Below are 25085 nucleotides of genomic sequence, written 5' to 3'. Positions count from 1 at the left end.
TACAAAGAAATTCAAATATATCCTGATTTTTCATTCTGTTCAGTCACCATCCAAGCAGTTCCTCCACACCTGGAACAAGTTGTTGTCTCTGCTGGCTGCATCCTGGGTTCTGCCTCATAGTCTCTGTGAGTTTTCCAGACATAATAAAAGAGATTGAAGAGCACTCCTATTAAAGGGTTTATTACAACAACATGTTTCATCAAATCTGCAAGGCAAAGTTCATCTGTGCATTCCATTGCATTTCCCAGAGAAATATAGATATTGCTGCCAAGTTGCACAATTTAGGACTTCCCCATCCCCAGGTTTCAACAGTTTAGAACATTATCATTTCAGTGTCCCCTTTCACCCTGTTTGTTCATCCTGTAAACATAAAACTGGGCCTCCATCCCATGGGGATCCTCTGAGATCTGAAAATCAGGTTTATTATGGTTTGGATATGAGGTGTCCTCCAAAAGTTCCTATGATAATGTAGTAGATTATGAGAGGAGTAACCTCATCAGGGGATTAATCCATTTGATGGATTAATACTTTAAAAGGACTACAGTAGACAGGTGGGGTATGGCTGGAGAAGGAGGGTCAATGGGAGTATGTCCTTTGGGATTATACCTTGCCCACCTAGCTGACTACTCCTCTCCTCCTCTTCCTCCTCTTCCTCCTCTACCTCCTTCTCCTCCTCCTCCTCCTTCTTCTTTTTCTTCTTCATCTTCTCTCTCTCTCTCTATCTCTCTCCCCCCCTTTTCTGGTCACAATTATCTGAGTAGCTTTCTTCCACTATGCCCCTCTGCCATGATATCTGCCTACCTCAATCCCAGAGCAATGGGGTCAGTCAACCATAGACTGAGACCTCTGATACTATGAGCCAAAATAAATGTTTCCTCCTCTAAATTGTTCTTGTCAGTTATTCTCATCACAGTGATGAAAATATGATGAACCCAAGCCCACTGGAGGCTAAGGAGGCTGCCCATTTATTTTTGGAGTCCCATCAGTCAGGAGTTGCCCTGATGCATTAACTACCCCCTCCAGACTATCCAGGGTTCTAGAGAAGCTTCCAGACAAGAGACACAGATCAACTGGATGTAGACAACTACGTGCATGCAAAGTTTTCTTTAGGTGCTGGTGAATTCAGATGATCAAAAACATATATGGAAGATGTATTCACAGCATCTACCACATACTCTAGAGTACAATTTCCCTGTGCAACTCCTCTACTGCATCAGTAAGACTCAAGAATCTCTGGAAGATTTTAGCAGGTTAACTTTGTATTATGAGCTTTTCCTTCTCTAATGCTGGCTGAACCTCAGTGCACCATTCATTTGAACTTTCTTGCTTTTCAGACCAGACAAGTTTTCTTGTTTTGACAGGCCACCAATGGTGAGATAGATTTTAACAACACACATGATAAATTCTTAATCTTCAAAATCATCAATTGTGTGATTTTTTCCCACTTGCTCAACAATGAATTAGATTGTCTTATCCAGAAGTATTCTCTTATCAGAATATTTAACCCAGGCAAGGAATCTTGCACATCATCTGCTCAGATCCCCCTCAGCATATGTATCTCTTTATTTCCTTCCCTTAGGGAACCAAAGTCTTTGATTCTAAAGTATCTGTCCCAGACTTAGGATAATATTGTGTCACCTTAACTCTTACTTACCAATAATTCATATATATTTATATGTATTATGGTTAATTTTATGTGTCAGTTTGATTATGCTGCTGGGCAGCCAGGATAAACATTACTTCTGAGTGAATGTGTTTCCAGATTAAATTAGCATTCAAACCAGTGGACTCAATAACAATAGACAACCTTTCCCAATAAAAATGGACATTGTGTTAATCAGCTTTCTTTCATTATAAAATTCCTGAAATAATCAATTTATGAAAAAAAATAACTTATTTTGACGTGAAATTTTGAGGTTCCAGTCCATAATATATAAGCCCCATTACTTTGGACTTGGAGCAAGGAAGCATCTTGGTAGGAGCACTGGCTCCCCTTTTAGGCAGGAAACCAGAGAGAATAAGGATGGGGTTAGGGGTCCCACAATTCCCTTCAAGAACATGACGCCAGTGACCTAAGGACTTTCCACTAGGTCTCACCTCTCAAAAGTTCCACCGCCCATCCATAATGCCACACCAGGAATCAGTCCTTTAATGTGTGGACCTTTGGGAGACATTCAGGCAGACATCAGTTAATCTATTGTGAACCTTATGGACCTGAATGGAACAGGGGAAGGAGAAATTCAGTCCTCTTTTTCAGTATCACTGCTTCAGCCGAACATCTCATCTCATCTGTTCCTTCTCTTGGACTGGAATTCACATCATCTACTCTGACTCTTAGGTCTTCAGACTCAGTCTGAATTACACCACTGGATTCTCAGTCCTTACAAACATCATGCAGGTCAAGACCTCAAAATAAGTCTTCATTTACAAAGACACACACACACACACACACACACACACACACACACACACATACACACACACATTCATTCTCTTTTTGGTTCTATTTATCTATAGAGAAACTTGTCTAATACAAAACTGATCTTACCAGCATTTGCTGTCACATTTGCCCCTATTTTATGCAATCTATTGGTATTGCTCCCATAATCTTTAAGAGTTGTGTCAAAGGTTGGGTCCTCCATAAATTAGACTCTGTGATTGTGTAGGTCTGTACTTTGTCACTGTGACCAAAATATCTGACCGAAACAACAAAAAGGAGGAAAAGTTTATTTGGGGCTCACAGATTCAGAGGTTCAGTCTAAGTCAGCTTGGTACATCTCTGGGCCCAAAGGTGAGACTGAACATCATGGTTGATGAGTGTGGTGGAGGAAGGTCACTCAGCTCATGGTGGCCAGGAAGCAGCAGAGAGAGTGCAAGAGGAATCAGGGACAAGATATATAATCCCCAATGTATGCCCCCTGTGGCCCACTTCCTTGAGCTGTGACCCATCTTCCAACAGTTACCACCCAGTAATCCATTTGTTATGATTTAGATATGAGGTATCCCCTACAACCTCATGGAGACAATTCAAGAAAGTTTAAAGGTGAAATGATTGGGTCTCATGTCTGAACATAATCAGTGCTTCAATCTCCTGATGGAGATTGACTGGATGGTAACTAAAGGCAGGTAGGGTGTGTTTGAAGGAGTTGGGTCCTTTGGGGTGTGCTTTTGGGTATATATCTTGTCCATCTTGAGGAGAGCTCTTTATCTGCTTCTTGATAGTTATGTCCTGAGCTGTGTTTCTCCACCACACTCTTCCACCATGATGTTCTGCCACAACTTGAGCCTTGAGAAATGAAGTTGACCATCTATGGACTAAGACCTCTGAAACTATAAGCCCCCAAATAAACTTTTCCTTCTCTAATTTTTCTTTTCAAGTCTTTTGGTCAAAGCAGTGAAAAGGCTTACTAAAACACCAATCAAATTATTAATTCATTAAATGGATTAATTCACCGATTAGGTCATGGCTCTCATAAGCTGTTAATTCCACCTCCTATGCTAACACACAAGCTTTGGGGGAACATCTCACATCCAAACCATAATAGCAATGAACTTTACTGTGCAGGTGGTGCCCTTAGAATCGACATGCATAAACAGGAGATGTGAGCAGTAACAAGACATGAGGAAAAGTCCAGCATGAATGGAGGATGCTCCTCATCATAATCAGAGCCATTCTGTTTAGGACTGAAATGGTCTGTTCTTTATACCTCAGCCTATACCAGTCAATTAATGCAGGCTACCTCAAGAAGAGTATGGGCTTGGACCAGGATACTCTTTGCAGGTGAGGCAATCCTGGGTGGATCTTGACAACTAAAAGTTGGCACTCATCCCACCTACTGGAGTGATAAGTCCTTCCTTGATAACATCCTTCTGGGTGTTACAGATTCATATGCCCACATCCCTGGATGCTCTTATAGATTCTTTCTGCAATTTTGAGAGAGAACATATCAGTAATTGCCAATTTTGAAGGAGGACTTATCAATAGTTTCTATCTGAAGTTTTGAAATCAAATAATAATAATTTTCTGAATCTGACTCCTTGTGAGGACCATATAGGCTCCTTCCTTTTTTCTCTTTTGGTCTCTTTAGGACTTTTCTGTGGCATGTTTCCTCATCTAACATCACATTTACTTTCGTTGTTGAAAGTAAATAGGTCTAGATATGTCTGTCCTTTTAGCTACTATCCCTTTTCCTTTTACAGATCAGTCTAGTTCAGCCTCAGAATACTCAAATACTCTTTGTAGTTTCACTGACTGATACTCCCATAGTTTTTTAGGGCTAAATCTGTTTTCTGAAGCACAGTCCTCTCTTCATCCAAAGCACCTTAAAATTTTCCTGTCTACTGATCCATTCACATGCTCTTTTTTCCTGTGCCACCTGGAGTCCCAAGTCTAAACCATTAGACTTTTTAAAAATATAAAGATTCTTAAAATACCTGTTGACTTTGGATATTCAGTGATGACATCCAGATTTCCTTCTTTTACTATCCAAGTAAAGTGATATCCCATTCTTTCACTTTCTCAATGGAGACTACTACAAATCTATGGGAACAAGTACAACCCAGGTCTCCAGGACTCCAAGCATAAGTATGAGACTCTGGTTATTAAGTCCTCAGGAGAATGCAAAGGCAAAAGAAAGTTGAAATTTGAAGCTCTAATTTCAATTCCTTGGCCCAAAATGAATGACAAAGCGTAAAATTCCAAGATGGAAAACACTCTGGCTATGAAATATAGTGCAAAGCTGCCAGCAGGAGTGGGTCTAAGCCAAGCCTTTAAAAGAACCAATAAAATCTGAAGATCAAAAGCATGTGTGGTTCAAACATAGTAAAGTCTGAGGTCAAAATTCATGGGACCCGGGCCCATGAATAACTAGTTGTTCTTGTGTCTCTCTGACCTACAAATTCTACTTGTAGTCTTTATTTCTCAGATTCCCAGTCTAATGTATCAGATGTTAAGGTTTAGATACCTCGGGGAATGAGTGAAAAGACAGAAAAAAGCCAGGTGTACAACTAGAATAAAAATAAAGAAGAAATAAAATAAGTTCTGATGTAATAGGCATATTTACCCTTAGTGATAGCTAAAGAATATGATATAAAATACAGACAATATTTAGTTCCTACCTGGCATAGATTAATTGCTAATTAAATAAGATTTTTATCAGTCATTTCAAGAGATTATTATATTACACCTATAGTATTCCTTTTAGTATAAGGACTGAGGACTCAGGCAGGGCCACCACCAATAGCAGAGTAAGCAGTATGTTAGAGACCTCAGGGCCCTCAGGAATCTGGGTTTTGTTAGTCTAGTCATGTTAGTACCCTGGGAGGACTACATCATCCACCTGACACAGAGTAATGCGTTTCCATTAATCCCAAAATTGGGTCCACTCTGGCCACTTCTGGCCAGTAAATCAACAGGCAAATAAGGGATTGAATGTTCTGGTTGGCAATTAATTCTGACTACCTCCTAAGAGGTAGGTCTCTAGAGGAGGATTTTCCATCTTATCTTTTTATTTCAAGTCCAGTAAGTTGGCTGTTATACAAAGTTTCCAGCAGATGGTGCTCAAATAACACAAGTTGACTGGGCCTCTTGCAGGCTGAGCCCAAGAGGATTTGCTTCCACTGCTCATCATCCTTTATCTTGGAAAGCTGTTTCCGATTGTTAATGGCAGTTGGACAAACTGCTGTCTGTATATTGAAACTGAATGTTATTGCTTGTTTTATTTTTTTTATGTTGAACGACTAACGGTCAAACAATGATCTTACAACTTTTATGGACATTTGCTGATAGAGTTTTTATGGAATCATAAAATGAATATATATTTGAAATTAAATCAGAAAATGTTATGAACATGAGGAAAATAATTTATATGTCATACTTTTATTGAAAAGTCATATCTGAAAAGTGTTCTCTATTATAATCTATTTTTACTGTGCACACTGTTTTCTTCTAAGGGTGGCTTTTAATCCTAAACGAGAATACTTGTTCAGCCTTGTTTGATCTTTTACAGGGACTTCCCCATCAAGTGAAATGAATAGTCTTGAAGCTATAAAAAGTTTCAATTCAAATTTACAAAGAAAATAGATAATCAAAAGCATTCAGTAAGCAAAATGGACAAAAGGTCAATATAAAAGAATTTAACTATTTTTAGCAAAGTAATTGAAAGCATAGTATCTAAGGACAAATAACCTTGGTTTAGAAACATGCTCTTAAATACTATGCTCTCAATTACTTTGCCAACAATAGTTAAATTCTTTTATATTAATCTTTCATCCATCATGCTCTGTGTGATTTAGAACAAAGCTCTTAAAGTTCGTTAAAGAGTTTCCACAGCTATTAAGTTGGGATAAAAACAGTTTTTTCCTCATAAGTTTGCTCTGAGATAGCTATGAATAAAACCCCTAGAACTTGCCTAAAAATAAGAAGTGCAAAATAAATGATAATAATATTATCATTATTATTATTTAACAAATGTTAAACTTTTTTGAACTCCTGTATACAATATTAAAATTTTACTATATAATTTGGGCCATTCATTTAGGGTACATTTGTTCTTTTTTCTTATTTAAATATTTATGTAAATCATTCTTTTTCATAAAATGCAATATTACCTTCCATTTAAATAGCATAGCACTCCGGGTATGTTTAATTGAATTTAAATGGATTTCAATTAGAAAAGATTTAAGTCATTAGTCAGATTTAATTTACTCATTAATTTTCTATGAATGACATTATGGTTCAATAGACTAATATTTATGTTCTTGATCATTAAAATATAATTGCAAATTTTATATTTAAAAGGAATGAATATTTTAGAACCCCTATCCTATGTATTTTTAAATAAAATGCCAACTTAATATAGTTCATTTAGTTCTGTGGTTACAATACCCACATGTTTTGATTTAGTTATAAAAGTTTATTGAAGCCAAATTTGATGGAACCACTGGGTAGTGAGCCTCTCTTCCCACCATCTCATGAATGGAGACTACTACACACATACTGCATAGAGACCACATCAACAAGCCTTTACAATTTGACTTGGATTATATTGAAAAGCTAATAATATTTCTAAAATATATATATATATATTTTTAACAGAAACTCATATTTTGCAACTCAAAATAATTATAAAATTTTCTGGTAAAAATAAATTTGCTACAGTAAAATAATGCTGCAAAACAAATTGAGAAAACTATGAATTTAGAAAGTATAGTGTAGTAAGAATAAAACATAATCATTAAAATATTATCAAACACATTGATTATATATCAATGAAAAAAGAATAAGAAGTTCAAAAGTAGATCAAATTAATTATGATAATTTAGAATATAAGGACATTCATCATTAAATATTAGTGAACAGGATAATATTTAGTAAGTAATGTGATAAATGAACAATTTAGAAGAATAGATGCACATATTTGAACATATTAAAAAATAAATTCCAGACAGATTAAAGGGATAAATAAAAAAAATTCAGGTGTTAGGAAAAAGAATTCTCTCAAAAATCCTACAGGATTTTTAGTATTATGTGTATAGTACAAATGGAAAAGCTTATGTGAAAGGTTAAGTAACCTGCCTGAGATCACTGTGTTGCTTAGAAAAGAGCAAATCATCAAACCAAAAGTTCATTTGAATATAAAGCTTATAATTGTCCATTGCAATTCTACATAAATTGCTTAGAATAGACCCACCTATGTTGACACTTGTCAGTAATGATATCATCATTTCTATCAGTATTATTCATTATTCATTGCAGAATTAGGTGAAATCAATTGATAAGTATATTCTAGGGACAATGTATGTTAGTAGCATCATTTTGAATAATGTGCCCAAAATTTAGCTAGCATCATTGAAGTATTGAAATTTCCTGAACTGGTAATTTTTGATCATTCATTTCAAAGTAATAAAAAGAAGAGGGTAAAAACACTTTATGCATAAAGTTATATGTGACAGTAAGAATTAAAAAACAACAAAATGTTGAAGAATCTACAATATTTCATTAATTAAACCACACTGCATTAGAACAATGAAATCTTAGGTAGTAATTTTAAAATGATAATTATGGAGATAATGTAGCAAATGAAATGCATTTATGAATGATAAATAGTAAAAATAAATGTAATCTTGGTAAAATTTATTTAAATATAATAATCAAACTTAGAGAAGAAAAATGGAGCATAGAAACTTCATACAATTGCCATCATTGGGGTAGGATGGGATGAAGTTTAAGTGAATTTTTTTCTTTACTTTTTTTAAAAATTGATTTTGTTTTTCAATTCATAAAATTAGGGGTAATGCCTTTAGATGGTTTTCTAAATATATATTCACAAATATTATTTCTAAACATGAACCTAAGTATACCTATTTAAAATCGAAATAATGTGAGCTTTAATTAGACATTGCAGCTATTACAAAGAGAAAAATTAATCATACTACATAATACATTTTCACATTTTACTTACTTTTTGCCCAGGTTTATAAATAAGAATTTTTTTCTCTTTAATTCTTAAATTAATTCTCAATAATCCTTAGGAGGAGATACCACATTTTTATTGAAATCTATTATTAAAGCTAGATAATCATTATGATAGTCTTTGAAGAATCTAAAGCCTTTTCTGACTTCTCTGTTCATTAATATGCCATTTAAAAACTAAATGAATAAAACTCTTCCTTTTTCAGCTCATCCTCATCCCATCAATTCATCTTAGTTAATGTTAATGGGAAGATAATGACTATGCATGAATCATAGCCCACACCCTTTCTTTAACAGATAAAGATTGATGGTGAATTCTAAGTGAGACTGTTGACCTAGGTGGGGCCAGGAAGGGAGGTAGAAATTGTGTACCAACCTATTGTGAACTTTTTTAAAAAGGTTTAAAATACACATGATGTATCTTTTAATGAGAAGGCTTCTTTGAAAACCTTTACCCTTGAATGGATTCCTCTCAGTGGATCTAAGAGATTCATGACTGTAAGTCTTACCATTATTTCATGAACCTCTAAAACGTGTTGCAAACTGAATTATGAAACAATGTTTTCTTATCTATGAGATATATCATTTGATAATTAGGGTGCTTGTGTAGACTGTTATATTATGGTTGTGCCTACACAAAAAGATAAGTATAAGCAAAATCAATTATATATTTCTAAAACTTCTTTGCACTCAGATCTCACTTCGTGAATTTCTTTCTGAAGCAGAGTTGCCGAAGTTGTCTTTGTTCACACAAAATCATCCTTCGCTTGGGGAAGAATCCTGGTGAAGTCTACCAGAAGTGCTCTTTTCACTGCTGTCCTGGAATTCTTCCAAATTGCTAACACCTGTTCTGCAGGTTTAGCTACCAGGGTTTCCTTGAGTAGTATCTGATAGCTACATTTCTTGTTCCTCTTGTTTCAGGTATTAAAGAATTCAAAGGAATTCATAACATCCTACACCACGAAGTGCATTAGTATAATGACTAGTTTTTACTAAAGGATCTTGAAAAACATACAAGTCACAGAGAAGCTTTTTTCCCAACTCCCTTCATCATAGGAATACAGTTGTCACCAGTCCCCTCCCTGGGAGTTTTATCAACCAGCAAAGACTGATTCATCACAGAAGAGGAAACAAGTAGTTACTGTACCCAACAACTTTGCTACAAACTATTCTATCTATCTACTTTTCTCAGCGGTCACTCATCTTTCCTAAAAATCATTTACTCCCCACTAAGTTGCCTACATTCTCCCTTTCTTCCCCCTAATTAATATGATATGTAAGTTCCAAACTGTCAGGACTTTTTTTTTTCATGTAACACCCCTGTGCACTTAATACTAAACGTTAAGAAATTTGTTTACCTTGGGCTGGGGTTGTGGCTCAGGGGTAGAGCGCTTGCCTAGCATGTGTGAGGCCCTGGGTTCGATTCTCAGCACCGCATATAAATAAATTAATTAAATAAAGGTCCATTGACAACAAGAAAAAAAATTAAAAAAAAAAAAAGAAATTTGTTTACCTTTTCTCATGTTTCTCTGGCTGCTGTCAATTTATTTAATAGACTAAGATATAGAAGTCAGGAAGGTCATGGGACTACCTTACCTGTCCTATGATCCTTCTTGGGTGAGTCCTTCCCTGACCACCATATGCAACTGCAACATCACCGTATTCCATTTCCTCTTCCCCTCGTATTTTTCTCTTCTTACCATTTGACATCAAAGCATTTCATTATTTGTATGTATATTTTTTCTGTATCAGACTGTTAAGTCTTACTTGGGCAGAATTTTTCTTCCTCTGTTTTTTTTCCTGTAGCATCTTGCAAAGTGTCTACTCCATAATAGAAATTCATAGGCACCTGATGAATGAATAAATGACTATTCACATAAACTGTGGAAATTTCAGAGAAGTGTTCCTGGTTAACAGTAAGTTTCCTCCCTTTAAAAGGCAGGGTATTCACACTGAGAACCTGTATTTTCCACTGATCCCTTTTCTTTGTTGATCTCCCCCATGCACACCACCACCACCACTTTTGGTTGACACAGCCTTTCCATAGCTGTGTTAGTGTTAATATGTACACTAGCAGTTGCAGCTCTTGAACTTCTGGTGCACCATCTCCTTCCAATCCTGAATAGCTTGATGGTAATACTGCTTCTGAGCAGCTCCCTCATTATCAGCCATAGGAATCTTTTCGAATTATTAAATTTCTCTACACTCAAGGGTTTGGTTCTGTTGTATGAACTCAATTGGATACTGAATGTAAACAGCTTAGTACACCATCTAATGCATAATAAATGTACCATAAATTTTAACTATTATTGTTTTGGTCTTAAAGTCTTCAGGACCCTGTTATAATAACCTACCTTAATTTGATCAAAAATACTCAAACCTATTTGAAATGCATTATGTACAGAAAGGAGCACAAACAGATTTATGAGACATGGCACAATGAATGTTCACTGAAATAGGATAAACATGGACTTTACCCCATTTATGTCTCCTTAAAAGCCAAATAGTGAAAAGTGAAAGAGAAAGATAGTTGGGAAAATAAAGAATATAGTCCTGCTGTAGGTTCAGCATTGTTTAATCATAAGTTCAAATAAGTTACTCATAAAAACAGTGAATAGCAAACATAAAAAAGAAGAATTTAGGCTTCTCCCCATGTTATTCCTGTGCCTGAAATGATTTGGTTTGCTCCTACTATTCTTATCATTGGCCACTTAGTTTGCTCATCATGTTATAACCTGTTCAGTGAAACTTCTCAGTTAATCTGGAAGGTGACACCTATCTTGAGAGATTGTTCTCTAACATTGCATCCTGTTCATTTACTTTAAAGAGTCATATATTGTGTAGTGCTTCATTTTATTTTTTTTTTTCTTATTTTGGCATGTGTACTTGTCTCTTCTTTTCTTTTACTAGTGTATAATCCAATGAGGATGAGAAAGAATCCTGACATTTCTGGCACCTACCAGAATGCTTGGCACATAGATGTTAGTCAATTAGTACTTGCTAAATGCATTAATGAAAGAATAGCATCCAGCATGATGCAGTGAAGATTCCAAGAAATTCTTTGGAAAATAATTGGTAATGTGTTTTAGCTAAATCATGTGCATAGATCTTTGGAGTCACAAGGAAAATGATCACAAATAAATCATGCTACCCTTTGTTAATATAAAAATGAGTCCATTTGCAGTTAGATAGTTATCTGAGGCAAGAAGGAAGGGGTTGGGATTAGTAGAGTAGAAAAACAAACACTAAGAATCCTGGATTCTGAGGAAATATGATGGTTTGCCCTGGCTTCTCTTTGTTTTCTTTTTTTATTATTTATTTTTTATTTTTACAGGCTGCATTTTGATTCATTGTACACAAATAGGGTACATCTTTTCATTTGTGGTTGTGCACGAGGTAGATTCAAACCCTTAGTCACGCCCTGACTTTTCTTATAACCATGATGGTGGAAATGCCAGTGAATTCTCTTGATTTCATTTCCTCCTCTTCAATGAAAGGATTTTAGAATAAATTCTGAGGCCCCTGTGGTATGTTGTACTATTGCTTTGTTTTGTATTTCCCCACTGCTGGTTTTTAACTTACGTAATATAGTCTAAAGTGGTGCCATTTGCCCTTGCTTCTTCAAAAATCCAGCAGACCACATCCGCTAATGATTTCCTAACGCCATTTTCCTATTGGTTCCCATCTTAGAAGGAATTTGGGGATAAGAGTTGGTTTTTCCAGTGCTGCTAGATCCTGAGGTCTGAATTTCACAAAGAAGCCTGTGCATATTTTACAGAAAACAAACCAGGAGATTCTATCTTTAAAAATAGTTGATCCTCCTCTGTGGAAATCAACATTTGACTTTTTGATCAGTGTGCGAGTTCTGCTGAGATTAGAGAGATTAGCCCTGCTCACTACTGGGAAAAAATTAGTAGCCATGTTCAATCGAGAATAATACCCTGGACCCCAAATTACAGACCTGCACGCAGATGTCCCATAAGATCATCTTATGGGAAAAGGGTAAAACAAAGCCAAGTTCACTTTTAACTGACAACACTCTGTTGGCAGAGAAAGCAAATATTGCTTGGTCTGTCATTCTCAGGGCACAGTAGGAATTACAATCTGGTGACTGGGTATTTAAATATAACTCATAAAGATTTGGCCTCTTTGAGTTATTCAGTATTTTGAATTCCTGGTCTCCAGTTTCCAAAACCTTTCTTAGCTTCCATTTTTTTCTCTATCCACACTTATTGTCCTCAGTGATGCCTTCATCAGTGCTCTGAATTCTTGTATCTTTTTGACTATTTTCAGATTCTATGTGTTGAGTAAATCTGATCATTCCCTTTGTTACTCCTATTCTCATGTTTGTAAGCACATATAAGAAGGTTGAATAGCTAAGCTCAGCAGCTGCTTCACATTTGTGGTTTCCAACCTCTGCTGGACCTTAGCCTTTAGACCTTTTTAGATATGGCTCTAAGGATAATGATTACAGTATTTATTGAGTGTATTTACTGGTGCCAAGTTCTACGCCCAGCATTTTACATTCAGTTTTGGTTTAGTACTTCTGATGCCCTGTGAGGTAAGAAGGAGGTCAAGAAAACTAAGGCTAAGAAAGGAGAGGTTAAGTAACTTGTCCTATTTCACAGAGCTAGTAAAGGCCCTCTGAGAGTTCACCTCTGGTCTCTTCTGCATACAAGCCCCTGCTTTCAACTAAGCCCTGGATCTCCTCTATGCTGAGAAAACACTGGCAAAATTTGGGCCATGGAGGTGCTGGTAAAAGGCTTTTAAATCGCATATTAGACAAAAAGTGATTTATTTAAAAACATATCAGACTAATGAAGAAATCTCTCCTCACGTTATTTCTTTCTACTTTTCACTAATGCATGCTCTCTATAGAAATTTTTCAAAAATATGTAAGTAAAACTAAAACAAAAATAACTCATGATTTTACTACTTAGTGGGGACCACTATTAATATCTAATTATTTGTAATGTGAATTAATTTAACATTTTTAAACAAAAAATAACAATTGTTATATATATTTACAAATTGATGTATAAAGGCTCTATCTTTTTTGACATCATTATGCTACCTTTTAGGGTTCTTGGGTTCATTGTCTCTGCTCAGCAAAGAATTGAAGAACAGGACACAGCAAGCAAGCTGCAGGTGTATTACAAAAGCGACAACAGCAGATTTCTCTGAAAGGAAGGGACCCTGGAGCCAGGAATCCAGTGGGAAAGTTTTGATTTGTTCTTTTTATGGTCTCTGGAATCTCCTCTTTTCCTGTCTCCTCCCCTCTCCATGCTGCCCTTACTATTGTCTAAAAGGAAAGCAAAACACACACGGGAAGTGAGACACAGACACAGAAACCAGGCACAGAGATCCACACCTAGAAAGTTTTATTCCTCAGTTAGAGTCTGACAAAGACCATCCGCTCATAAAAGGTGAGAGAGGGCAGGAAAAATCTAACTCTGGGGTATTTTATAGGACTGTTGTGTAAGCTTGCAAGAGCTGTCTATGTAAAGCCTTGTGGGGGGGGGGGCTATTCATAGTATGAACTGCCTGTGTAAAAAGCCTTGTGGTGGGATATTAGTATGAACATGGAGATATTTAATTATGTCGGTTAACAGGTGGTGAGAGGGATGGGGAGCTATCTACTATCTCTGGAAGCACCTATCTAGGACAAGAAAGGGAAATTTATTTTATGAAATAGAGGTAAGGATTTAAAATGTTTGCATAGATGTTAAGCTTTAGAACTAATATTTCCTCCTTTTTTGTTTTATATTGAACCCCTTGGGAATGTGGGTAAAGACTTCTCTTCTAGCTACTTCCAGCTGGAGTGGGGTGTTGCCCCCTAATTCAAATCCCCATCAACATTCCAAGGGGTATGGGAGGACATTAGAATGCCAATGAAGATCTAAACCGAGAGGCAGTGGTGACATTGGGAGGTATCCATCATTTTCAGATAGGCACACATATTCCCCAAGGACCATCTGGTTGACTGACAGGAAACTAAGAAAGCCAAACTTAATATTGCTGTTAATGGACCCAGAAGGGGAAACACCCAAGGCAGGAGAGAGTTCCAAGGGGATAGGAGAAAGGGGAGAGGCTAGGTGTGAAGCTCCTTTGTTGGAATTTTTGTGGCCAGATCTTGCAAGGTTTGTATATTTTGTTCAACTTTTTGGATTGGTTGATATAGTAATAGCATTGTTCCCCAAGAAAGAAATATGTTCCACCTTTTTCAGTTGTGATGAGGTTCAGAGCCTGTCTGTTCTGTAAAATCACCTCTGCAAGGGAGGAGATTTGAGCCTGGAGAATGTGGATGGCTTTGTTAGAAGCTTTGATAGATTTAGCCACCTCATCACTCAGTTTCAATAGATTTAGCCACCACATCACTCAGTTTCAATAGATTTAGCCACTGCATCACTCAGTTTCAGTAGATTTAGCCACCTCATCACTCAGTTGTTCAAACTGTCTAGCAAGGTTTATGTTGTGTCCTGGAGCTTCTCCTGAAAGTTCTATGGAAGTAAGGGAGGTGGCTACAACAGTAATGCCTTCTAAGACTGGGAGGAAGGCTGCACCCTTCTGTCTGGTGATTGGAGTGAAAGTTAACGTAAGTTCTGAGTAACTATAAAAGGTGAGATGGAGGGAGAGCATAGCCACTATGCAGGGTCCTATAAGTGGAGGAGTTGATGCAAGTAGTTAGGGACTGTGAGCATAAGAAGGAGGTGCCTGGGGGTGGAGGGGCTAGAGTAGGAGATAGTGGAGTTAAAGGTGATGTTTATGGAGCAGGGAATTGAAGGGAGGTGCCTCGGAGGTGTGCCAGCATGGTTCAGTTTAGGAAGATCTGTAGGCCTTAAACTGACCAAAAATTTATGACTCTGGCAGTTTCTCTTGATAGTTATTAAGCACTCCTGCCTAAGAATCTCTTTTGTAGCCTCCATTCTTACTTATTCTTGGAGCTAACACAAGTGTACATCTTGAGTTACATTTAACTATTGTTTCTTCTTTTAAATGCCTAGGAATGGCTATGTTTTGGTTTTAACTATTTTACTAGTTGTTTAAGACCAAGCTGGTCAAATTGACATGTTCCTATCTATTGTTAAGAGTCAGCTGAGTTCCCATAGGGGAACTAGTAAGTAGCTTCTTAACTCCTTTAGTGCCATTCGCTAGGTAGGGTCTCCTTTATGTGGTGGCTTCCTTTGGAAGCATCAGGGATGTTTCCCTTTCTTAATGATCCTCCTCTGCTACAGGTACACTGATTGGCTTTTCATTCTCTAGTGGCCTCATCAATCTCTCTGATCAGGAAGTTATGTGGCCCAGAGTTGCAAAGAGAAGTTCTCCCATTCCCTGAGTTTAGGCTGACTCTGAGGGCAAGAGCCAACTATTGGTTTTCTTGGTTGCTTCATTTTAATTTCAATTTTTAAGCCTTGATCTTAAACATCCAGCAAACCAGTCTCACCCATCATAAAGTAAGAGTATTGGGCTTTAAATTCAACATCTGTAACTTTACAGTCATTTACCCCCGTTTATTTAATTGGGGTTTGTATTATCTCATCTGTCCTATAGGACCTATTATCTCAAATTAATTCAGATTGTTCTTGAAGCAATACTTCTGCAAAACATTAATCAGGCAACAGTCATAGAGTTTACAAGGGAAATACAAAATGGGATTAACAGCAGTAAAAACATATTTAGTTTGTGTAATAACTATCTTGAATTTTGGCTGAGCTATACATTCTATCCCCTGTTTGAGATCACAGTAATTTTATAACAAAAACCAATCTTTTGAATATAACCTTAAATAAGCTAAAGTCTGGCTTCTTTTTGAGCCATTATAACATGCAGTAAGGTGGGAGGCAGAGCCTTATCGCAGGTAAGGCGGGGCTCTTCACAAATCTTATATAAAATGTTCTGGTTCTGAAGCTGATCTTTGCCTCATCTTTAAATATCACTTTATAAAGTTTACATGTATTGTTTCCTACATCTGTGTGAATGTTAGTTAACATAATATGACATTGTATCTAAAACATAAATCAAGGAGAGGGTGAGAGAGCTTTTAACTTTCCTTTTGTGTAGCAAAATGCTTTCATGTTTTATGATATTAACCTTTCAACAAATCAGACTCTCATTAACTTTTAGAAATACATTACATTTTTACTCCAGTGTAGAAGGTAACATAAAATTTTACATATACCCTATTGATAACAAGTCCTGTTATAGAAAATTAAATGATATAAATAAGTGCCCAATAAAATTCACTGTTCTTATAAGGTTAAAATTACCATTATAGACAAGTTTAGTTTGGAGAATAGCAGCTTGACAAATTTTCTGCTTTAAAGACTTATATACCTGGAAGGTATAAATAAACATATTGAATATACAAAGAAGAGTAATAGCACAATTATCTTGATGTTTTTATATTAACCAAGTTTAGCTTTTAAAGAAAAATTTAGATTCTGTGATGTAGTATGATACTCTAACAGTTGTTATTTAACCATAATTGTACAAGCCCTAATTTTTAAGATTAATTGTTCTAAAGAATAAAACTTAATAGACACAGTAATAAGAATGAATTAGTGTTTTTAAGAAATTCTTGTCAGTTTAACATATAAATTAAATTTTGGTTTATATCAGCACATTATTATTTGACCTTAGGGAAAAACCTTAAATAGCTTTAACTGACTGTCTCACAAACACATAACCAACTTAAGTACATACACACTTTTTGAAATTTTCCTTTTACTTACAGACTTTCTTAGCACTTATTTAGATCCTCATGTATTTTGTCACACAAAGACTTTCTTACCCAGAAACATTTTCTTTTTCCTTCTACTAAATACATCTCCATACCTGGAACCTTCTATTTGCTTTCCTATCCCTGACACCTTTTGTGTTCACATTCTGAAACAACCCTTATAAAATTTCTGAATTTAGATGAATACTTCATTTTAACAAGATGAAATACTTTATATGTTATGTACAGTACTCTATTTGAAGCATGGTTGAAACTTTTGGTGGAATAGGAGCTGCTTTAGTGGGAGCTAGGAAGACTTGGGAGGGAGAGCAGAAGTCTCATAAGGAAGGTTTAGAAAGCAGGAGAGAGAAAGCCTGATGGGATCTCTTTCCATTTCCCTGAGCACTTGCAGAAGTTAAAAAGATCCCTAAGAATGTTGGGGTCTAAGGTGCCATTAAGTGGCCATTTGGAGCCATTATCTAGAGTATAGGATGGCCAAATTTCATTACATAAGAGGATGAGCTTTTTTGACTTGAGGTCCAGGGTGAGTTGCAGGGACTCTAAGTTAGCCAAGAGGCAGCCAAAAGGGCTCTGGGTGGGGATTGAGAGCAAGCTGCCTGTTGCAAGACAGGATCCAGTGAATATAGAGACAGGTGTCCCTTGACCCCTAGGGAATCACCTGAGAGAAGGACAGGTTACCTAGGGGTTGTCACCACCACTAGGTAAGCATGGAGGCTTATCCAGGCTAAGGTGCCTGGGTGCCTGGCACCTGGGACTTTTGTAGAGAACGAGTCATAGAGACAAGGCCCAGGACCGAGAGTAGATCTTGAAAGGGGCAGTCCTCTCAGGAAAGGGTCCCCCGTCAGCCCAGAGCTCTTGCACCCAGCAATCAGTATAGGGATTCAGCCATGGTTGCAAGAATTGTGGCTGGGGGGTTCCCCCAATCCACGGAGAGCCTCAGGGGTGACAGATGCTCAACAGTCACTTCCCAGGTCTTGCAGATCATTTAACCAAAAGCCAGGTGAGGAGTCACTTACTAAATGAGGCCAGTATTGGGATGTGGAGGAGAGCACTCGGTGAGATGGAAGCCTGGTCTCCAAAGAGGATCGGATCGGATCCCAGAGCAGCTCAGACCCTTAAAACCAAGGGAACAGCAGGCTGCCGCTGGGAAGCCCGGGTTCCAAGGCAGCTCAAACCCTTAGAGTAAGGGAAGCAAACACACTGTGGATCCTGATCTGAGTCACAGCACCAATGAAAGGAAAGTGAAAAGCGGGCATGCAACTCAGAAACCAGACATAGAGATCCACATAGAGTTTTATTTGTCAGTTAGAATCTGACAAAGTCCATGGCTCAGAAAAGGTGAGAGAGGGCAGGGAAAATCTAACTCTGGGGTATTTTATAGGGCTGGTGTGTAAGCTTGTATGAGCTGCCTGGGTAAAGCCTTGCAGTGGGCTATTAGGCTGAACAAGGAGATATGTCAGTTAACAGGTGGGGAGAGGAATGGGGAGCTATCTGCTAACTTTTGTTTCCTATGGAAGCACTGATCTAGGGCAGGAAAGTGAAACTTATTTTATAAAATAGAGGTAAGGATTTAAAATGGCTGCACAAAGTTAAGCTTTGGATCTAATATTGTCTATCTTAGGTTTTCTATGGAATCTCCTGCTTAGGAGCACGAGTCTAGAAGTGTCTGATTGGGTCCCTCTCTTTTGTCCTCAAGGACTTTGGTCAACTGGGAAGTTGGCCTCACTGGAAGACCCTTTCTGGGTTCCTTTGTTTAGACATGCCCCCTGACTTCCTCACTGGTTATTTTGCCCTGGTTGCCTACACCCTTTTTCATCTCTCTCAATTACACTGTCAGAATTTTCAGATGCTAATTCTTATCATAAATGTTTTCATGATAGTATAATATTTCATCATGTAGGTATATGTTACTGAAAGGTAAGGGGCTTATTACTGTTAACTTTAAATTTTTATTTAAATTTTAAATTATAAATTGATAAACATAAGTATGATGTACATAAACTAGATATTGGGATCCTTAATACATTTGAAAACTATAAACACTTCCTGAATGCAAAAGCTTTAAAGATCTCTGATCCAAATAAAACCCTTAAAGAGAGATGTTGCTCATAGCACTGACCGTGGAGTTAGCCTACACATCAATCACAAGGTGAATAGATAAGTAATACTCATCATAATAACGTAGGCAATATTTACCTTATGCCTTTGCCATTTTAAGCACTTCACTCATTACACAATTAAGTCATGTAATCCTTGCAGCAAGCCTATGTGGAACACACTCATTACTTCTATTTCATTGTTGAGAGAGTGAGTGCTGAGGTACTAAAGACTAGCCAGTCAGAGTGGAGTCACCACTTACTCCCACAGTCTTGCCTTGGTGTTTGTGGGCTTAACACTCTCCTAGAGGAGCTCATGTTTGCATAGAACAAAACATCACACAACAGTCAGGCAGAGTGGGTGAGGACTACATAGCTTCCCATGGTAGGTACTTCCCAGATAAAGTTGAGTTTAAAAATTATGGCATTTGCAGGTAAATGGATGGAATTGGAGAATATCATGCTAAGTGAAATAAGCCAATCCCAAAAAACCAAAGACCAAATGTTTTCTCTGATAAGTAGATGATAGCACATAATGGGGGTGGGAGGATGGGGGCTAAGAGAAGTATGAAGGAACTTTGGATTACGTAGAGGGAAATGAGAGGGGATAGGGGGTTGGGACATGAAAGATGGTGGAATGAGACAGACATCATTACCCTATGTACACATATGATTACTCGAATCGTGTGAATCTACGTTGCATGACCGTAGAAACAAAGAGTTGTACCCCATTTGTGTACAATGAATCAAAATGCAGCCTGCAAAAATAAAAAACTAAAAATAAAATAAAGATACAGGAAAGAGGTGTTTGTGTGGTTGGAAGAAAGATGCTTTCAAAGTATGAGTCCATGCATTGTACAGTTTATTGTCATACAGGGAAAGCATCCCTTAGGTTCACAATGCTTAATAAGGACAACAAACCTCACAGAGAATACACTTGATAAATGAGTTTCCTTAAACACCTATGAAGTAATTTACAAAATTCTTAAAGTCTAGTTGCTCCATTAGGATGGAAACAGCCCCCCACTCCCCGAGGAAGGTAAAGTCTCCTTAAAGTTGGAGGTGTACATTTAAATGAGTGGTTCTCAGAGAGACTGGAGGGACCTACAAAGCAGAAATCTTTGATGATGCATGAGGTTCCTAGAGTCTAAAAGTCAATGCCAGGTTGGAGGCCAGGCTTAGAGCTCAGAAGAATGCTCACAGGGTGTGGTGCTGTCACAGCCTATGCTCTCAATCTTGAGAGAAGTGACCAATTGCAGACTTGCCACAGTATACTGGGAAAAGCCACTGGCATATTACAGCCTGCCATGGCCTAAATTCTCAGATATCTGACAAGCTCTTGAGTTGAAGTCAGTAATTCACACAGGGTGATCTGATAAGGTATGGTGTCATAGTCCTGAGGGGAGACGCCACTCTAAGTTCTTGGCACAGCAAAACATATATCATATTCATAGGTAGTGGGTAGCAAATCATTTCAAAGCACATGGCAGGAGTAAATTGCATTGATGCAACATTATACAAAATACCATTTGTATAAATTTTATACACACATAAAATGGCACCAGATAGTTTTCAAGGATAAATGAGTATCTTAATAAATATATAGAAGTTGCTGGAAAGATACTAATGTAGTGGACACAATAGGGGAAAGTGGATTAGAAAATGAGTAGGTGGGGAAATACATAAAACAAAATCAAATTTAAAAGGCCCTTCATGAAATAATAATGACAGTATGCCACAAATTGAATAATATTGTTAACTCACATTTTTATACCAAGGTTAATAAGAAAAATAAAAATAATATTTACTCAATATCCTCTATGAAAATACAACCCACAATCACCTTGAAGAAAGGAATATTCCCCTCTCTGCTGTGGTGACAACCATATGCCATGCTAACTATGCAGTCAGCTCCTGCCTTCTAACAGCTGCAAAGAAACTTATTATATCCCATGTGACTCTACTCAACAGGAAAGGGTGATCTGCATGCCTACAGAACTTGGAAAGCACCTCAGAATTCCTGGAAGGACTAATGAAACTTTCCAACACACTGAACAGTGGAATATTGTGACATGAATATATCCTGTCCATTACTAAGTCCAACTGCACTTTTAATCCACCTTCCCACGATTTTCTTTGTGCTAGCTAATGAATATATTTATTGCACAATCAAGTAGGCGTAAGAAATCAGTGAGTCAGAATGCTAATTTTGTAGTAAGGTTTTGATTTTAAACTTTTGATTCCCTATACAAATCTGAATATTTCATCCTCTTTTCCTTAAATAAGGGTTGAAAACTAAGTTTTCTTCATAGAAACTTTCATGCCATCCCTCTCATTTCCAGATCCCCCAACAACCTACCACTTTTCAATTAATTTAGTCATTTTTTCCTTCTTCAAAGAAGTGGATCTGTTTGAAGAACTGAGCACCTAAAGAAATATTTCTGTCTCCAGTTGCTAGAACCAATCTTTCCTGAGAGAACTGGTTCCTAGAGGAGAAAGACGGATGCTTTGTGACTGGGTTATTTTTAGGCTTTCTCTTCTTCCTGGCTTCCCACTATATGACACATGTTCAAAGTTTCTTCTTTCCTTGTAACTGTAGCTGGAAAAGCAAGGGCTAACTCTTGTCTTTTCCACATGGGTGGTTTGTCAGTTACAAATAGGGAAAGCCCCCCCCCCCCCCCATTTAAGGCAGGTGAGTGAGTACACCATTTCTCCCCATTGGTACGAGGGTTTCTGCAAATTTTGGAAAGAAGTAGAACAAAATTTCTCAGTCCCAAGCTGCACCTTCAATTCTTCACAGACACATTTATTTTCACGCCAAATCTATAATTTCATGTTTGAACAGGGCGAGATAAACATGATCTAAAAAGAGAAAAAAAATTATGTTCCATATACTTCTCAAAACTTCGGTGCCATGAGGTATCATTTGGTCTAATTCTTATGTAAAACTTGTTATTTCTTACAGTTTGGTTCATTCCATGGCGAAGCCTGAACTGTCCAAGATATTCCTCTTTGGACCCCTGTATCAAGGAGGACTTCTCTTGTCCTAAATCATCAACTCTTTCCATCTAGCTATAACATCAATCCCAAGAAGCACACAGAATGTTCCTTGATCCTGAAACATGCTACCCATCCTTGTAAAATACTACACTGCTTTATCTTTATCCCCGTCACTTGGAATTCCTAAGATTTATCCGTTTTCTATTGTTTCAGATGCTAAATGAAGCAAAATGCTTCACCAAACCAGTGGTACATTGCATGTATTTTGTTACTGTCTCAAAGTAACTTATTACTTTATACAAGATCCATGGTTTTTCAGTATTTACCAAAAACCTAAATGTCACCTCTTGATTTTCATCATGTGTCATCTTTATGTCTTTGTTAATTCTAGTTACTATGGAGTTTTTCATTTATTGTTTTACTTTATAATTAAAAGGAAGAATATAATTTAGATGTAAACAGTGTTATGGTTTTCTGGCACCAATTTATATTTATATTTGCTGTTAAGGCCATTGCAATAAACTTGCATTCCCCCAATATTCTACCTTTAAGTGTCCTTTTCTATAGGAGACAGCGGTAACATTGTGTTTGCAAACTTACACATGTAATCGGAGGGAGGAACCAGCTTTGTGCTTTCTAACAGGGCAACCTAGAAAATGGGAAAATTGAGGGTCACTTAGTCAAGTGCAAGACTGGGATCCTCTGAGGTGGACAATCTCTTTCTCCCTCCCTTCCAGCACTACCGGGTTCCACCCTCACCCCGCCCAGACGACAGACCGGGAAAGGCAGTGGGGACAGCCAGCAAGGCGACAGCTGCCTCGCGCGCCGGATCCTCCCACCGCCCCATCGCCGCATCCGTATCCCCCGCCGAGAGAGGTGACAGCCTTAGGACACCTCTCCTCCCGCCAGTCTCAGGTGCCCTGCGGACCATGTTTTCCAGCCTGCCGAGGTGGGGCTCCCGCAGGTCCTACGAGCCGGTCCCCGGGGGTCTGGATGCGCAGGTAAAGCTCACCCGTCCTGGGGCAGAGGCGGAGCCAGTCTCGGCGGCTCTGGGGGGAGGAGGACAGTGGGGAGGGGCTGGCTCCTGGGACCGAGGACTAGGCAGGTGTCTCAGAGCCTTACTTTAGTGGTGTAGACAAAGATACATGCACACGCTCAATCAGGAGAACTGAGGTCAGTCCCCAGGACGGTGGGAAACCCGAGTCTTCGAGGGCTTGAGCGGCGGCTGGAGTGAAGAGACACCTTGGAAGAAATAAGTAACTTCTGCATAAAGAAAAGCAAGCCTGTGAGAAGATGAATGGACTTGTCCTTCTGAAGGGGAGGAAGCCCGCGGTGGAATTCTAGACCAGTGGCTCATCCCACTAAAACCGCGGGAGTCATTAGGGATAAATAACCAAGAGAGCCCTGACTTGGGTATGGGGACACTGGGGTCTGGGACAAATCCAGAAACTGTAGACACTTAATGGTGCTTTGCTGTGCCCCATAATGACTCATTCTTCTCCCACAATGGGAGTCATGTGCTAAGGCAGTGGCCAAGAGAGATGAACCCTTCAGTTGTGAATTAGGAGACATTTCTCTAACAAAACTTACATTTGTTTCATGTATCATCACTATACAAGACATGGTGTTCAAAAATAGCCCTTCATACAAGTTGTTCTGTAGTTCTAACCAAAAAACAAACAAATGAACAAAACTCCTGTTTTAAAACTCCTGGCTTTTGTTATCATTTCAAAAATCAAATAAATAATGACAGCTATTTTTCTAATTACATATAAAATGAAACTATAAAAATTTTTAAAAGTGAAATAAGTTGTATGTAAACTATGTTTTTAAAAATCTATATAAAATAGAGAGATTCAATAAGTCCTTAAAATATGCAAAAGCCTTCTCAAGACAATATGCCTTTTTCATTGTACAGTAGAGACACAGGCTCAATTAGTCAAACTGATTTAATGTCATTACTGTACAGCAAAGGTTGCCAAAGACCCTAAATTACAAATTTACAGAGTGGGAAATCATAAAACTCAAGCAATTTCCTCATCAAAAATTCCACTGGACTCTTCCTCTAGAATTCAAATAATGTTTATTTTCTTGATTGTTATTCAACCTTGATATAGTCATCGAGGAATCCACTTAACAGAATAGAAAGGAATCCACTTAAACAGAATAGAAAGTGTCTATTCTAATTGTATTTTATAATGCAAATTTTTTAAAGTTAATGACTTGAAAGCATATTGAAAACCTTATATAATTACATTCATGGTTGACCCTATATTTTTTGAAATAATGGATCTTAGGTAAAAAATCCCTCCCTAACCTATAAGCTAAGAACAGACTTTGTGATTGGGTTTCTAGGCCTGGCATGGTGATCTGAGACTAGAATGCTTCTAATTATTTTTCATTGGCAGTAATTAACATTCATTTATTTGTTCATTCATTCATTTATTCATTCATTAAAAATATATTTATTATGAAGCAGGCCCTAAGAGAAAACTACAGAGTTAAATCTAATGTAGTTTCTGTTCTCCAGAAATACTGAGTATAATAGGAGAAAATCACATGTTGGAAGGGATGACATCCTGGGAAGGAGGGGTAAATGTTAGTCCTCCCTAAGGGGTATGTTGGGATATCCTTGATGACACAGTAGAAGAAGAAAAGCAAAAGGGAGTGAATATATCCTGAACAAGACTGAGGTGCAAGAGCCAAGGGAGGTGAGTGGAAGAACATGAGCAGGTGCAAAGTCCTAAGTTGCAGAAAACAGTACCTGACAGGTACA

General features: G+C 37.6%; 1 protein-coding gene across 6 annotated transcripts in view; it reads left to right on the top strand.

Annotated features, from left to right (window-relative positions):
• Window positions 1–19969: 19969 nt before the first annotated feature.
• Window positions 19970–25085, top strand: part of LOC306670286 (multidrug resistance-associated protein 1-like) — a 94785-nt gene continuing 89669 nt past the window's right edge. For 3 of the 6 annotated variants that reach the window (XR_013766374.1, XM_079154952.1, XM_079154950.1), the window contains exon 1: window positions 19971–23310. Coding sequence is in view for 4 of the 6 variants with exons in the window: in XM_079154952.1 (XP_079011078.1) it covers window positions 23239–23310 (72 nt within the window). In the remaining 2 variants the exon portion in view is untranslated. Of the gene's footprint in view, window positions 23311–25085 lie in introns of all 6 variants that reach the window. The other 3 variants (XM_079154953.1, XM_079154951.1, XM_079154955.1) reach the window with 2 other exon arrangements.

The sequence above is a fragment of the Sciurus vulgaris genome (assembly GCF_902686455.1).
Source record: "Sciurus vulgaris genome assembly, chromosome: 10".
NCBI lineage: Eukaryota > Metazoa > Chordata > Mammalia > Rodentia > Sciuridae > Sciurus > Sciurus vulgaris.
Note: the sequence above shows the minus strand (reverse complement) of the source record. Positions and strands in the feature narration are given on the sequence as shown.